The sequence below is a fragment of the Lampetra planeri genome, chromosome 46, assembly GCF_965212315.1.
Source record: "Lampetra planeri chromosome 46, kcLamPlan1.2.h2, whole genome shotgun sequence".
Classification (NCBI taxonomy): Eukaryota; Metazoa; Chordata; class Hyperoartia; order Petromyzontiformes; family Petromyzontidae; genus Lampetra; species Lampetra planeri.
In genome coordinates this window covers 908,587-925,657 of record NC_136152.1, presented here as the reverse complement: position 1 = coordinate 925,657, position 17,071 = coordinate 908,587, and the positions used below count along the sequence as shown (strand labels likewise).

At 52.1% G+C, this 17,071-nt stretch overlaps 1 protein-coding gene across 1 annotated transcript in view; it reads right to left on the bottom strand.

Moving 5' to 3' along the window:
* Positions 1–4,046: 4,046 nt before the first annotated feature.
* Positions 4,047–17,071, bottom strand: part of PRLR (prolactin receptor) — a 49,869-nt gene continuing 36,844 nt past the window's right edge. The window contains exons 6-8 of the mRNA XM_078615104.1: positions 13,549–13,645; positions 11,371–11,440; positions 4,047–8,916 (exon numbers count right to left, since the gene is read on the bottom strand). Of these exons, the coding sequence (XP_078471230.1) occupies positions 7,768–8,916; positions 11,371–11,440; positions 13,549–13,645 (1,316 nt within the window). The 3' untranslated portion in view covers positions 4,047–7,767. The remainder of the gene's footprint in view (positions 8,917–11,370; positions 11,441–13,548; positions 13,646–17,071) is intronic.

Here is a 17,071-nt window from a genome sequence, read left to right as displayed (position 1 = left end):
GATAGATTTTGATCTTCCTGGGTAGTTGCTCAGTTTGTGGAATTGCCCCTGTACAGAAGAGAGTTGACCTGCAGAGAGATCTGGACTATGGGTGGTGTTGGTTATGATCTTGATGAGCACTACCATCATGTTTTTGTGCTGTTTGTTATTGTAAACTTCTTACCCACCCCTGCTGGAGATATCAAAAAAGAACTTTATAGCTGATCGGATTCCTCCTCTAAATACATATTCTAATTCTGAAGTTAATACTGGTAGGAACCACCTGGTTCCACCAGCCCACAGGGGATTATTGTGTCCGTCCGTCCGTCGTGCATCCAAAAATGTGAGGGGTGGGGCTGGGTGGAGAGGAGAGGGTAGGGAGGGGTTGGGTGGGGAGGGTGGGGATGGGCTGGGAGGGTGGGGAGGGGCTGGGTGGGGAGGGTGGGGCTGGGTGGGGGGTGGGAGGAGTGGGGCTGGGTGGGGAGGGGCTGGTCACCCCGTGGTTCCCTTATAAAACTCAACGTGTAACCTACTCACGCCGGCTTGTGCCCGCCCTCACAGTTGGTCATATTTGCGGAATACACCACGCCGCCGTTGACCCTGGCCATTGACCGAGTAACTCAACGTTCCTACCAGCTCCCTCCGCAGGAATGTGTTAATGGGAAGCAGTGGCTGGATCAGATGGCAATTGCTGCTGCTGATGATGAAAACTGATGAATGAAGATTGATGATGGGCTGATGAATGATGGAAACTGATGACCTTCGATGACTGATATTGCAGACTGCGGATGATGACTGATGAAGAATGATGCCTGCCGATGAAGGCTGATGACTGATGATGTTGAAGACTAATGATGTTGAATACTGCCGCTGCTGATGGATACAGTTACATTTGCAAATGTGATTTGTAACTTTGATCCTTACCTGTGTATCGATAGTTCAATGTTAATGTGCCATTGTATCGAGGGACTACATCTGTGTGGCGTTATCTTGGTGGGGTTTGTTTGGTTGTTGTTTTGCTGCCTTGCCCAAACTTAGATAAATCGGACTTATAAATCTAGATTTGAAGCTTTCGTGACTGCAGGAATCCATACTCTTTGGTTCTTTCGGTAAAGTCACGTAGGTATAAAAATGTAATGAAACTAAAAATAATATAACTAAATTAAATCACGTTTCGGAGGCAACACAAGCTTCCGTCATCAGGTGGAACAGCCACAGCAAAATTACTTTTTTATTTTTCACCTACGTGACTTTACCGAAAGAACCAAAGAGTATGGATCATTGCAGTCACGAAAACTTGTACGGACTTATATAATTAATGTATTAATATTTATTTAAGCGACTTGCTTACACTCGTCTCGAGTTCGATTGTTTGCTGTTGTAACTCGTTGACCCCGTGCCCTCTTGCTGGACATCCGTGTGACAAAGAGCTTCGCAGACCATCGGATTTCTCCTGCTGCAGTCTAAATAAAGGTGCCGATTCTGAAAACTGACGATGACTGGTGGCTGATGTTGCGAGTTGATGCGATTGAGGACTGACGATCAAGACTGCTCGTGATGATGACTGCTGCTGCTGCTGCTGAACACTCATGATGATGATCCATCACTGATATGACCGATTGATTATACTGGTAGGAACCTCCTGGTTACACCAGCCCACAGGGGATGATTGTGTTCGTCCGTCCGTCGTGCATCCAAAAATGGGAGGGGTGGGGCTGGGTGGAGAGGGGAGGGTGGGGAGGTGCTGGGTGGGGAGGGGAGGGTGGGGAGGGGCTAGGTGGGGCTGGATGGGAGGTGGGAGGAGTGGGGCTGGGTGGAGAGGGGAGGGTGGGGAGGGAGGGGCTGGGTGGGTGGGGAGGGGAAGGTGGGTAGGGGCTGAGTGGGGAGGGCTGGGTGGGGAGGGGCTAGGTGTGGAGGGTGGGGCTGGGTGGGGAGGGGCTGGGTGGGGAGGGTGGGGCTGGGTGGGGAGGGTGGGGCTGGGTGGGGGGTAGGGGAGGTGGGGTTGGGTGGGGAGGGGCTGGTCACCCATTGGTGCCCTTATAAAACTCAGTCGGGCATATTTGCGGAATACACCACGCCGCCGTTGACCCTGGCAATTGACCGAGCAACCCAACGTTCCTACCAGCTCCCTCCGCAGGAATGTGTTTATTCGATGACTGCAATGGTTCCCTATATCCACCAGAGGGCGAGTCGAGGCCTTGTTTGGGAAGACGGGTGCCTTCGCGTGGCAACACGAGGCATTGCCTCATCACACACATCTCGTCACCGATGCAATATCCACCTCGTACGTATTGCACACATCATATGCATGTTGAACTTCTTTCGCACCGTACGTAGCCAACTGTGCTAATCTGTGCAAGCCACATCGTCGCCCGTGTTACCACACACACAATCACACTTGCACACACCACGTATCTTTAGGGGCCGTCCATAAATGACGTCACGCGATTGTGGACGATTTTTGACCCCCTCCCCTCCTCGTCACACGGCGTCACAAAAAGTCAGACCGCCCCCCCCCCTCAAATATGACGTCACAAAGCTCTGCCCCCCCCCCCCAAAATATAGAACATGCTTCAAATCGCTTTAAACTATTGTCATTGTAGTGCGTATTTAATGTGGCGCTGCAATCGGATGTTGTAGGAGAAAGCATTTATTAAAAAGTATATTTAATTAAGTAGAACGTGTTGTCTATATTTATTTAAAGTTGCGCATTTTGATGTGACGTCACATTTCTCAAACCCCCCCCCCTCGTCACAAATGTCTGACCCCCCCCCCCAGGTGCGTGACGTCATTTATGGACGGCCCCTTATCACACCTCATCACTCGTCGACCACACACCTCATCACTCCACCAAGACACACATTGGGTTGCCGATCATAAGATAAACACATTCCTGCGGAGGGAGCTGGTAGGAACGTTGGGTGGCTCGGTCAATGGCCTGCAGGGTCAACGGCGGCGTGGTGTATTCCGCAAATATGGCCGACTGTGAGGGCGGGCACAAGCCGGCGTGAGTAGGTTAAACGTTGAGTTTTATAAGGGCACCACGGGGTGACCAGCCCCTCTCCACCCAGCCCCACCCCTCCCACCCCCCACCCAGCCCTACCCTCCCCACCCAGCCCCTCCCCACCCTCCCCTCCACTCCCCACCAGCCCCTCCCTGCACGACGGACGGACGGACACAATAATCCCCTGTGGGCTGGTGTAACCAGGAGGTTCCTACCAGTACTAGGCGTATTTAAATAATCCATATCTTTAATTCGTTAGTTCCTCAATCCACTTGTCCTCGCGAGGGTCCATATATATGTTTAAGTTTGATTATTTTTGTGCAAATATTACCCAATCTTTTGGTACCAATTGTGCGGTCGTGAGATGATGAATCCATTTGGAAACCTCACGGAGCGGCGCAAAATCCCCTCCGTGTTAGCGAACGGGGACACGGAGGAAGTGGATTTCACAGAGCTACGTCTGAGATTCCTTCAGGTGACCTCTGCACACACAACACAGTGGAGGGCCGCCACTTCCTTGATTTGAAGCTTTCGTGACTGCGGGAATCCATACTCTTTGGTTCTGTCGGTAAAGTCACGGAGAAAATTAATAATAGATCACGACGTTTCGATCGTCACACAATCGATCGTTACGCGACTTTACCGAAAGAACCAAAGAGTATACTGAACGTGGTTCTTTTTGTGTTTGTGTGTGTGCAGCCATTGGTGGTGGGAGCGGTAGTGTAGTGGTTAGCGCGCTGCGCTGCGCTACGAACCCGGCGACCCGAGTTCGATTCCCGCTCACGCTCACCACCGGTGACGATTATTTGAACCGGTCCTGGGCCTCCCCTAGGTCGACTCAGCCTCGAACGAGTAACTGGTGGTGGTGTGAACATCGTCACTGGGGGAGACAAAGGCGGCCGGGCGTGGTGAATCCAAGTCCCGGGTAGTAAAGCTAGTTTGATATAAACGGCACTCATTCGGATATGTGAGTGGGTAATGAAAAGTGGTAACAGGGCAGAGTTGGTCATCACCACGAGGTTGCAAAGAGGCAGGCGACGGTGAACAAAAACATCCGCGTGGATAAAACTATGTTTTTGTTTATTTAATTAAATCAAAATATCGATTTAGCGTATCTCTAAATATAAGTATATCTAAATATCACTCTGCACTCTTTCCCCTGTAAAGACGCCGTCCCTCTTCACGTAACAATCAAAGCTTTGACGGATGACAAGGCGACGATAACAACGTTGACGCAACCACGGGACACGGTAAACGTCACCATGAAAACAAAATAGCCCCCCCGCACTAATGTCCACATCCGTGGCGACATCCGCGAAAACAAATTATCTGCCGCAGATCTTCGCACTGAAATCTTGACGCACAGACACAACAACAACAACAATACCGATGGGGGGGGGGGGGGCGATGGGGGTGGGTGAGCGCAACGCACAACAAATTAAGCCCCCCACCACCACCACCACGAAAATCACAACAACACACACGCACGAAGAGAGGGCACCGCGTGCGAATCCGCAAACGCACGTTACACACAACGTTACACACAATGTTACACAAAACGTTACACACAATGTTACACAAAACGTTACACACAATTGCAACCTCCCAGCTCTTCCGCTATTTCCCTGAAGGTGACCCCCCACCCCAACCCCTCGAACCACGACCACCTTCCTCACATTTTCTTTGTTTCCAGTAAACAGTGGCGGTATTCGCCATCGCGTCAAGGCAGGGGTGGGTGGTGGGGGGGTCGAATAGCACTTTCAAATACCTTTGGCGGGGTTAGGGGCCGTCCATAAATGACGTCACGCGATTTTGGACGATTTTTGACCCCCCCCCCTTCGTCACACGGCGTCACAAAAAGTCAGACCCCCCCCCCCTCAAATATGACGTCACAAAGCTCTGCCCCCCCCTCCCAAAATAAAACATGCTTCAAATCGCTTTAAACTATTGTCATTGTAGTGCGTATTTAATGTGGCGCTGCACTCTGATGTTGTAGGAGAAAACATTTATTAAAAAGTCTATTCAATTAAGTAGAACGTGTTGTCTATATTTATTTAAAGTTGCGCATTTTGATGTGACGTCACATTTCTCAACCCCCCCCCCCCCCATGTTACACATCGTCACAAATGTCTGACCCCCCCCCCCCAGGTGCGTGACGTCATTTATGGACGGACGTGGAGGAGGAGGGGGGGGGCATTAACACACCCGTCTCAGTCGCTTCAGTCATTGCAAGAGTGAAGGCCGAGGGAAATAAAATTAGCTACACGGTGTTGTTGCCGTGTCGAACATATAAATATATTCCCCTTCTGCTTCTCGGGGACGTGTTTTCGGGTTGCATTGTTACAACAAAGACAAAGATAGCCCCCCCACCCACCCACGCCCCTCCGTCAATCCTCAACAGACAAATTGCCGTGAACGTACACAACCCGAAATACAACGACGGCGTTAACCGCGAAATTCCACTCTCTCTCGCTGGCATTGCCCTTTGGTGCCAAATCAGCGGCGTCAGGATGCTCGCTTCTCGGCAGAGGTCGCAACCGGGTACCCGATACCCGTACCCTAGCCGATACCCGGCTACCGGGTACGGGTACCCGTTTGCGACCGGGTACGGGTACGGGTAGGCCGTGAGTCACTGGTGAGTAACCGTTTGTCACTCATTTCCCAACGTCTTGTCTCTTCTCACAATTCAAGTTCCTAGAATCAACCCACCCGCGCCTGCAACATGGCTTCATCCCAGAGGTCGCAATCAGGTACCCGATACCCGTACCCTACCCGATACCCGACCGGGTACGGGTAGGGTACGGCCGGGTACGGGTACCCGTTTGCGACCCTGGTGCGGCCAGGTACGGGTAAGGAATCAAAACCCGTTTGCGACCTCTGCTTTTCGGCTCCGCGTGGCCACGGGGAAAAAAGCGTGAAATGAAGTCACCCGCTCACGTCTGGCCCAAGGCACCACGAAACTCTCCCAAACCCCGTGAACCCCCTGCGCTACCCGCCCGGTTGGAACACGACCACCGTACATTCCCACGTTAGGCACGGAGGCACTATCCCCATCATCCTGGGCAACCCCAACGACCGTCGGCCGTGTCCGCTGTCAACGTGACAGCTTCTGTGCAAAAAAGTTCGGTGGCATTTCACCACGAGACACCGCAGTAGAATTCCACAAAGTCGACCTTTGGCGACACCAATATCTCTCCCTCCCGGGCAGTTCTCGGAAACGTTCCCGGCACGTGTCTTTGACACACGCGCGTGGCATTCGCGAGCTTCTCGCGTGAGATTAAATTAAAATTGTGAAAGTGAATTGTACTGAATGGGTTGTGAGGCAGAGAGACAGAGAGAGGTAGGGAGGGACTCTTGTACACGTGTACATGCACAGCCCTCTATTGTCAATCCATAGATCGACGATTACATCCCCATGTGAGAATAGGGCTTCCCCTTTTTTCTGGCAACAAAACAGCTGTGTTAAGATGTTAAAACACCAAACTGAAACCTTTTACAAGGAATCATGTCTGCATTGACCACAATGCTTGTGGTCAGAATGCAAACAACAAAAAAACATACTCTGATAATATATGCATTCTCTTTGGTTATTTCGGTAAAGTCACGTAGGTATGAAATAAAATAAATAAAATCACGACGTTTCGATTGCAACACAAGCAATCGTCATCAGGTGGCAAAACCACAGCAATATATTTTTTCTTGGCATCTCTCTCCCACTTCAGCAAAAACATTTTCTTGCTGTGGGTTTCCCACCTGATGATGATTGCTTGTATTGCAATCGAAACGTCGTGATTTAATTTATTTTATTTTATACCTACGTGACTTTACCGAAAGAACCAAAGAGTATGGATCCCTGCAGTCACGAAAACTTCAAATCTAGAATATATGCATTGTCTTTGAAACTGATTGGTACTGAATTTTTCGATTTAAAGCTTTCGTGACTGCAGGGATTCATCTTCTTGGTTCTTTCGGTAAAGTCACGTAGAAGGGAAGTAATAAAATAATAAAAATAAATATAAAACATAATAAAAATTGTTTTATTATGTTTTATTTTTATTATTTTATTACTTCCCTTCTACGTGACTTTACCGAAATAACCAAGAAGATGATTGGTACTGGCAAAGGAGGTCCCAAAAAACATCCCCATACCTCACCATACCGGTTAATGTGTTACATATACGCGGTGGGATAGAACCACCGGTACAGCGATGGCTTGTGCTGCCTTGCCCTCCGTTGTCCACAATGTAGTCCTGCAGCTGCCTACAACATCCGGCGTGTGTGCGCACGTGCGCGTGTGTGCGCACGTGCGCGTGTGTGTGCATGGCCGTCTGAGCGAGCGCTATCCAGGCTCGAGCCTTGCTTAGCTCCCGGCGCCTGACAAGATCGGGGCCCACTCGAGGTGATTTGGTCAAGGGCGAGAGCGACTCCTGCAGCGAACGCGTCAGATTTCTACACCCGTTTAAGATTTACACGCAGCTTTATCAATAGACTGTACATTCATACAAACCCAGGGAGAGACACTTAACTCGTAATCAAACGCACAGCAGCAAAACGGATGGATGGCGAGAGGGGGGGGCGGTGGGTGGGGGGGAAATCATGCACCCCCCCCCCACCACACCCCCCTCTCACCCCCTTCTACCCCCCTTATAGGGGAACACGTGGCGCACGTGAACGAACACTTGAATACGCGCGTGCGCGCACGCGAAACGAACGGGAGAATGCAAGCGCAACGGACGCGTGCGCAGCTCTGTGAGCGCGCGCGCGCGCAAAAAACAACCGGCGAGTCACGAGCGAACGAAGCGTGCCCTCTCCTCCCCCACGTACCCCTGCGTGCTGCCCACCCCGACCCGGACCCCCACCCCCACCCCGGCTGACGCCAGCAGCAGCGCTCGCAGTTGCTCGGGCGGGAGATAGCCCTTGTGCGCATCCCCGTTGCCCTTGACGACGTCCGTGCGCGCGTCCAGGAACAGGCGCTGGTGAGCGTCCACCGCGTGGACCGCCGTGTAGTCCGGCACCGGGGGCGGCGAGTCCGGCGAGCGGAGGGGGGCCCTGTCTGACGAGTTGTGGGGGGCAGGCGGCGGCGGGAGGGATGTCGCGTCGTCCCGGTCGTCGTCGTCGTCGTCGTCGTCGTCGGGGGAGGAGGCACCAGCGGTGGCGGTGGCGTCGCTCTCATCGTGGGGATCGGAGCGACGGGACGAGCTTTCCGCTCGGTGGCTCTGGGGAGGAGGAGATGGCGGAGAAGGTGGCAGCACGTGCGTGGCGCTGGCTATCATCGGGTCCAGGCGGGCGGGCGGCGTGGTGGTGGTAATCGCCAGAGCGGGGGGCTGGAGAACAAACGGCGGGGACTGAGAATCCCCCGCGCCCGTCGGCAACACCGTCACGTCTCTCCCGCGGTTCGCGGACGACTCGGCGCTTTCTTTGGGACCGGCGGATTCGCCGGCGTGGGCCGCAGGGGCGGCCGGGCGCGCCGCTGCCGCCGGTCGTAGGGCTTGGGCGGCGGGAGAGGCCAGGCACACCGTGCCGTCGGGGCTCACGTCCCACACCTGCGTGTAACACTCTCCAGGCAGCGTGGTAGCCGGACGCATCGCCTCAGAGCCGCCGCCACCACCACCGTGTTTTTGCCGATCGTCGTCACCGCCGGCGTCGGGCGTAGATTTGGCAGAATTTTCGGGGAGTTCGCCGTGAAAGTAGCCGAGAAGATCCGGTTCGATGGTGGCCGCCGCGGCGGCCGCGGCCTCGCCGGGCCACACGGGGCGACTATGCGTCGGTGTCGCCGGCCCGGTCGACCGCCACCCCCCCTTGACCTTTGCGAGGAGGGTGTCACGCTCGCAGGTGACCTCCGTGACCTCCAGCCAGGGGTCGTCGTGCATCACCGGCGACACGAAGCCATGGAAGGAGCTGATCATGCGGTTGAACTCCTCCACCGGACCCTTCTGTGTGAATACACATGCACAGTCCACGTACGGAGTTTGGTTTACATCATTCCAATGCCCTTTAGTGTCGTGAGAAAAGCTGTAGTAGTGCTGTATACATGCATATATTAATCATAAAAAAATTCTTTATTGTGACTAAAGGTATTGAAATATTTAAAAAATGTACGTTATTACTTTAAGTCGATTGTCTTTTTACAATCGCGTCTCCTCGCGGATTAAACGTTTGGAGATTACCGGGCGACGCTGCGAAAGGTAGCGGAGGGGCGTGGAGGCGGCCACGGTAGAAATGTTTACGATAAGATATTCATACTCAGGACGAGGATTTCAGCACAAATCTTACTACGTCACACCTCATCTCAATCATTTCAACGACCCGCTGTGGTCTCGCTAAGGGGCTCCCTAGTGGCATGTGTCTCTCCGTACTTCACAATGTCAGCAGCGCCAGCATGCATGGACATTAGTTCACCAGTAGGGGGTGATGTTGCTCTGTAGCTTCCCCCCACCACCCCGCCCAGTGAAGCAACTTGTTGAGTACTGCACTGTATATTTTTATTTTTCAAATTTGGCAGATTTTTCACCACGACGCCAGCACATGTGGCCTCCTCATTTTCGGTTACCATCGTAAGGGATCTTTAGCGTCCACAGGCAAATATTTACGGTCGTTACAAGTCACTTCATTCACCAGGGCGGCCGCCGAATGTGAACCTCGAACCGCTAAGCCACGTCACCGCCCCCCCCCCCCCGAAGACAACGACACTCGTCGCGATATCAACTTTGTGAACGCATTTGACATTTTCATTGCGTCGTTTGCGATTTTGCCGAGATGAATACCGCGCCGTTCACTCGACACTAAGCACCCACCCCCGTGTGCACAAATCATCGCAACATTACAAACCAGCAGTGCTTATGAGCGCAGAGAACTACGTTGTCAGTTACCCGACAAGCATTCAGGTAATTATACAAACCACGAAAATCGCGGCGACAAATACTTTTGAAAAAAACCTTTTGAAAATCTCCCAGTGTAACGGTTAATAGCTGTATTTTTCAACGCACGATTTTTACAGCAATTTGCAAAAGTGGCCAAAGATACGATTACTGTGGGCCTTTTGTCGGGCTATAGATGGTGACAGTTTAAAATGTTCGTTTTGCGCCACTGCCATGCATCCACCGTCTGCCTCGTCCAATCCCCTTGCAAACGAGAGACCGTTCCATCCCCAGGGATTATCCCCCGAGAAATATTTTAATCATACGAAAATGATCACGGCACCCACGGTGCGGGCAGCCCCCGCTTAGCACCCAGCCCACGCGTGCGCCGGGGTGTGGACGAGGTGTGGAGGAGGTGCGGGTGGAGGGGAAGAGGTGTGTGAGTGTGCGTGTGGCACAGCGTGTCTGGGCGTGTGCTGGGTAGGGTAGGGGAGGGGTGGCGTGCTCTGAGTCAAGTACCTCCGGCAAGTCTCGGTTGGTGCTTGTGTGAGTGGCCTGTGTGTGTGTGGCCTGTGTGTGTGAGTGGCCTGTGTGTGTGTGGCCTGTGTGTGTGAGTGGCCTGTGTGTGTGTGGCCTGTGTGTGTGAGTGGCCTGTGTGTGTGTGGCCTGTGTGTGTGTGTGGCCTGTGTGTGTGTAACAGAAGTGTGGTTCGTTTAGCGGTTAGCGCGCTGCACTACGAACCCGGCGACTGGGGTTCTTCGATTCCCGCTCACTGTCACCAACACCAGTGACGATTATATGAACTGGTCCTCCCCTAGACAGATTCAGCCTTAAATGAGTACCTGTGCGGTGTGTAAACATGGCCACTGGGGAGACAAAGGCGGCCGAGCGTGGTGCTGGCCACCCACCCCCTCGTGTGCCGTTCCAGCCTTCATAGGCGCCCGTTAATAGCAATTGCCCCAACAGTTTGTTAAGGCTACACGGAGGATCTTTGTCTTGTAAGTGGAGTGTGTGTGTGGTTTTGAAAGAGGGGGTGTGAGTCAGTGCGTGTATGAGGGGGTGGACGGCAAGCATGTGCGGTTATGTGTGTGCTTCTATTTGTTTGGGCGGATATATATTAATGTGGGAGTGGGCAGTGTGTTATATAAGTCGGCCACGCACATGAACGTATGCAGAATGTGCGTATGCGAGCGGTGTCGCGGCGGTCAGCGGACTGCGCTACCAACCCGGCTCTACCCAAGTTCGATTCCCGCTCGCGGCCAACATCGGTGACGAATTTCTAAACAAGCCCTGGGCCCCCCGAAGTTCGACTCATCCTTAAATGCTTGCCCGGTGCTGGCGGGTAATCATCAGCACTGGGGAGACACAGGCGGCCGGGCGGGAGTGGCGCTGGTCACGCACCACCGTGACTTTGTGCACCACGTTGGAATAGCGCTTGCCCCAAATAGTCTGCACGACTTGGGGGGGGGGGGGGTCGGCGAATGTTTGCCTTTGTGTGTGCCAGTAAAGTGGCGTGTTCCAGTCAAGTACCTTGAGCATATCTGGGTCGATGCCGCGGATGCGGGGGCTGGGCACCGGAGGGAACAGCCACTTGGCCATCCTGACATTCACGGAGAGGCAACGAAGTAGAGTCAGCGAGATGCACACGTGGGGGGGCGGGGGGGGGGTCACGTGACAGGACAGGCAGTTTCGCATTCGTCCCTCCACACACAAATAACAAAAAAATAAATGTAATATAAATAAATATTTGCGCGTTGTGTTTTTTTGTACATCATATCAGCCGCACGCAGCCTTCTGGAGGAGCGATGTTTTTAATATTTTGTCAGCAGTTAAATCAGGTGTAATGCAAGACAACTCCGGAGAGGGGGGGGGGAGGGGAGAGGGGCCGGTTTCGACGTTTAGTGTCTCATCAGCAAGAGTCGGGGCTTGTTGACACCGATGCTGGTGAACGGCCCAGAGATGTCGACAGGAAAGGAACACTTATGTGGCGTGAATGTATTTTGATGTAACTCAAGTTTTTTGTAACTGGTTTCTGAAACGTAATTTTCCCATGATTCATTTCTTTAAGTAATGCGTCACAGTTAACTTTTGTTGCTGGAAATCTATTTCAGAAAATATTTGATTATGATTGTGCACTGTTTCCAATTTATCACGTGACAGTTGCTTTTTTCAGATTGATATTTGCTTCATTTGCCGTACCCGGTTTAAATTTGTATCACTTTTGTCATTTTGGTGATGACCAGGTCACTCTTCATCTCCGGCAAAACGCGACTCCCATCCTGGTTCTCCTGAGCTCTCACCCTGGCTAAACAAAATAAACTCAAAACTCGCTGCGGCTGTGGGTGAATTGAGTAACGTCACGCCTTGCGGACGACAAGTACGCTATGGTAACGGCTTGCCAATCGCCAATCAGACTCTGCTCGTTAACGCTTTCCAACCAACAGTTCTGTGCAGTTCCAGCCGAGTCTCAGTCTGTGGACGTCTCACGGAGTCGCTCCCTCAGTCTATGCGACTGGAGCTGTCGCACATTCAATCGGATTCTGCGTTGGTTGGTACATGTTGCTGTGAGGGGCGCGCAATTCCCCACCACCACCACCACCACGATTTTATCAACTCAGCCAATCGGTGAAGTAAGACGAGCCACAGTGCTGCGATTGTGGCCAAGCAAACCACACTGTGGACCACACAGTAAGCCCATAGAGACTCACGGGAGACGCGTAGAGATACAGATTGACACATAGAGATACATTAAAGAGACAAGCCACAGTGCTGCGATTGTGGCCAAGCAAACCACACTGGGGACCACACAGTTAACCCATAGAGGCTCACGGGAGACACGTAGAGATACGTAGAGATACATTAAAGACACAAGTGACAGCGCCGCGATTGTGGTCACGCAACCCGAACCATCGACCGCACAGTAACCGCACTGTGGTCTGCGCTCCTTCAACGGAGCACGAGGAGGAGGAGGAACAGCAGCACCACACGAACTCTCTCTCTGCTGAAGCCCTCTCGCCGCAGCAGCAGCAGCAGCAGGACCTCGACATTGGCATTGAGCTACTGAATAATATTGCCATTCGCAAGAATAGAATAGTAAATATTTGCAAAGTACATCTATAGCCAATGGGCATGTTTGGTCTTCCCCCGTCTCAAATTTGCGTTACTCAATTATTTACCTCGCTCTGTGTGCTCATTGAGACGCCTCCGTTTGTCCGTTTTGTCACAGTGGTGGCACTTTTGGCCGTGGGGTGGCGATTCTAGTTGTGGTGGTGGTGGAGACGATCATGGTGGTGGTGGTGATGTGATGGTGGTAGTGATATTAGTGGGCAGCTGTAGCCTAGTAGTGGTGATTGCAGTCGAATATGTTCGACGCCGATCCCGTTCTCAAAATGAACACTGGGGTTCATCTTCTTGGTTCTTTCGGTAAAGTCACGTAGAAGGGAAATAATAAAATAATAAAAATAAAACATAATTAAATAATTCTCACGACATTTCGGCCACAACGCAAGCTCAGCTGAGGACGGCTGCTTGCGTTGTGGCCGAAACGTCGTGAGAATGATTTTATTATTTTATTATTTCCCTTCTACGTGACTTTACCGAAAGAACCAAGAAGATGAATCCCTGCAGTCACGAAAGCTTTCAATCGAACACTGGGGTGTCGTGTGTGACGGCCGCGTCGCGAGCGGCCGCTGAGGTGCGCCGGGTAACCGTGTGTGGCAGCGGAGAAGCAGCAGCAGCGTGGCGAGGAGGCAGCAGGAGACCAGCACCCCCAGCACCAGCAGCACCTGCAGCAGGTCCCAGCCCTCTGCGACCAGACACAACACGGGCACTGTGGGTCAGGTGCGAGCGAGCGAGCGATCTGTAGCGCGACAGAGGCGTCATCTCGAGCACACGCAGAGGCGATATGACCAAGTAAGCAGCCCGATAAGAAGTTTTTGGCATCCGAGCTCTTTGTGTCTGTTGACGGATGCTGGGAATTTTCCACGGCAAGGCAGGAGAAGCAATCCGGAAGAGAATACGGGGCAGGCGAATGTTTGTCTGTGTGATTTAGCAGAGACAGCGGTGGGGCGAGCGTGCAGGATGGGGGCGCGAGGGCTGATTTGCCCAGACAGGCATTGGGGTGGTGGCCTTCCTCGAGTCCAGCGACCAAGGGGAAGAGAAGGCCGAAGAGCAGATGGTGGGAGACTGGTCAGGGCAGAACTGGGTGCCCCTCTGAGTCTATGAGTCTCTGCGTGAGTCTATGGGTCTCAGAATCAAGATCTTTATTTATCCTGGAGAAATCTGATGAGCTATGAAGCTCTTTATCACAGATGTCCAGTATCTGTGTGAGTCTATGGGTCTCAGTGTGAGTCTATGGGTCTCGGTGTGAGTCTATGGGTCTCTGTGTGAGTCTATGGGTTTCTGTGCGAGTCTATGGGTCTCTGTGTGAGTCTATGGGTCTCTGTGTGAGTCTATGGGTTTCTGTGTGAGTCTATGGGTCTCTGTGTGAGTCTATGGGTCTCGGTGTGAGTCTATGGGTCTCTGTGTGAGTCTATGGGTTTCTGTGTGAGTCTATGGGTCTCTGTGTGAGTCTATGGGTCTCTGTGTGAGACTATGGGTTTCTGTGTGAGTCTATGGGTCTCTGTGTGAGTCTATGGGTCTCGGTGTGAGTCTATGGGTCTCTGTGTGAGTCTATGGGTTTCTGTGTGAGTCTATGGGTCTCTGTGTGAGTCTATGGGTCTCAGTGTGAGTCTATGGGTCTCGGTGTGAGTCTATGGGTTTCTGTGTGAGTCTATGGGTCTGTGTGAGTCTATGGGTCTCTGTGTGAGTCTATGGGTCTCAGTGTGAGTCTATGGGTCTCTGTGTGAGTCTATGGGTCTCAGTGTGAGTCTATGGGTCTCGGTGTGAGTCTATGGGTTTCTGTGTGAGTCTATGGGTCTCTGTGTGAGTCTATGGGTCTCTGTGTGAGTCTATGGGTCTCTGCGTGAGTCTATGGGTCTCTGTCTGAGTCTATGGGTCTCTGTGTGAGTCTATGGGTCTCAGTGTGAGTCTATGGGTCTCGGTGTGAGTCTATGGGTTTCTGTGTGAGTCTATGGGTCTCTGTGTGAGTCTATGGGTCTCTGTGTGAGTCTATGGGTCTCTGCGTGAGTATATGGGTCTCTGTCTGAGTCTATGGGTCTCTGTGTGAGTCTATGGGTTTCTGTGTGAGTCTATGGGTCTCTGTGTGAGTCTATGGGTCTCTGTGTGAGTCTATGGGTCTCTGTGTGAGTCTATGGGTCTCAGTGTGAGTCTATGGGTCTCGGTGTGAGTCTATGGGTTTCTGTGTGAGTCTATGGGTCTCTGTGTGAGTCTATGGGTCTCTGTGTGAGTCTATGGGTCTCTGCGTGAGTCTATGGGTCTCTGTGTGAGTCTATGGGTCTCTGTGTGAGTCTATGGGTTTCTGTGTGAGTCTATGGGTCTCTGTGTGAGTCTATGGGTATCTGTGTGAGTCTATGGGTTTCTGTGTGAGTCTATGGGTCTCTGTGTGAGTCTATGGGTCTCAGTGTGAGTTTATGGGTCTCGGTGTGAGTCTATGGGTTTCTGTGTGAGTCTATGGGTCTCTGTGTGAGTCTATGGGTCTCTGTGTGAGTCTATGGGTCTCAGTGTGAGTCTATGGGTCTCTGTGTGAGTCTATGGGTTTCTGTGTGAGTCTATGGGTCTCTGCGTGAGTCTATGGGTCTCTGTCTGAGTCTATGGGTCTCTGTGTGAGTCTATGGGTCTCGGTGTGAGTCTATGGGTTTCTGTGTGAGTCTATGGGTTTCCGTGTGAGTCTATGGGTCTCTGTGTGAGTCTATGGGTCTCTGTGTGAGTCTATGGGTCTCGGTGTGAGTCTATGGGTTTCTGTGTGAGTCTATGGGTCTCTGTGTGAGTCTATGGGTCTCGGTGTGAGTCTATGGGTCTCTGCGTGAGTCTATGGGTCTCTGTGTGAGTCTATGGGTCTCTGCGTGAGTCTATGGGTCTCTGTGTGAGTCTATGGGTCTCTGTGTGAGTCTATGGGTCTCTGTGTGAGTCTATGGGTCTCTGTGTGAGTCTATGGGTCTCTGTGTGAGTCTATGGGTCTCGGTGTGAGTCTATGGGTCTCTGCGTGAGTCTATGGGTCTCTGTGTGAGTCTATGGGTCTCTGTGTGAGTCTATGGGTCTCTGTGTGAGTCTATGGGTCTCTGTGTGAGTCTATGGGTCTCTGTGTGAGTCTATGGGTCTCTGCGTGAGTCTATGGGTCTCTGCGTGAGTCTATGGGTCTCTGCGTGAGTCTATGGGTCTCTGCGTGAGTCTATGGGTCTCTGCGTGAGTCTATGGGTCTCTGTGTGAGTCTATGGGTCTCTGTGTGAGTCTATGGGTCTCTGTGTGAGTCTATGGGTCTCTGTGTGAGTCTATGGGTCTCTGTGTGAGTCTATGGGTCTCTGTGTGAGTCTATGGGTCTCTGCGTGAGTCTATGGGTCTCTGCGTGAGTCTATGGGTCTCTGCGTGAGTCTATGGGTTTCTGTGTGAGTCTATGGGTCTCTGTGTGAGTCTATGGGTCTCTGTGTGAGTCTATGGGTTTCTGTGTGAGTCTATGGGTCTCTGTGTGAGTCTATGGGTCTCAGTGTGAGTCTATGGGTCTCTGTGTGAGTCTATGGGTCTCTGTGTGAGTCTTTGGGTCTCTGTGTGAGTCTATGGGTCTCTGCGTGAGTCTATGGGTCTCTGTGTGAGTCTATGGGTCTCTGCGTGAGTCTATGGGTCTCTGTGTGAGTCTATGGGTCTCTGTGTGAGTCTATGGGTCTCTGTGTGAGTCTATGGGTCTCTGCGTGAGTCTATGGGTCTCTGTGTGAGTCTATGGGTCTCTGTGTGAGTCTATGGGTCTCTGTGTGAGTCTATGGGTCTCTGTGTGAGTCTATGGGTCTCTGTGTGAGTCTATGGGTCTCTGTGTGAGTCTATGGGTCTCTGCGTGAGTCTATGGGTCTCTGTGTGAGTCTATGGGTCTCTGTGTGAGTCTATGGGAAGATCTTGGAGGGCGATGTGTATCATCTGTGCGGCAGCTGCAGGGCCTGGCGGACTGGGCAACGCGTTGGCGATAGGTTTTACCCTCTCTGGCAATAAAACAGGTGTTAAGATATTCTTTGGGTCTTTTGGTAAAGCCACGTAGATAGAAAACTTAAAAATAATATTTTTTATTATTCATTTTCTACCTACGTGGCTTTACCAAAAGACCCAAAGGATATGAATTCCTGCAGTC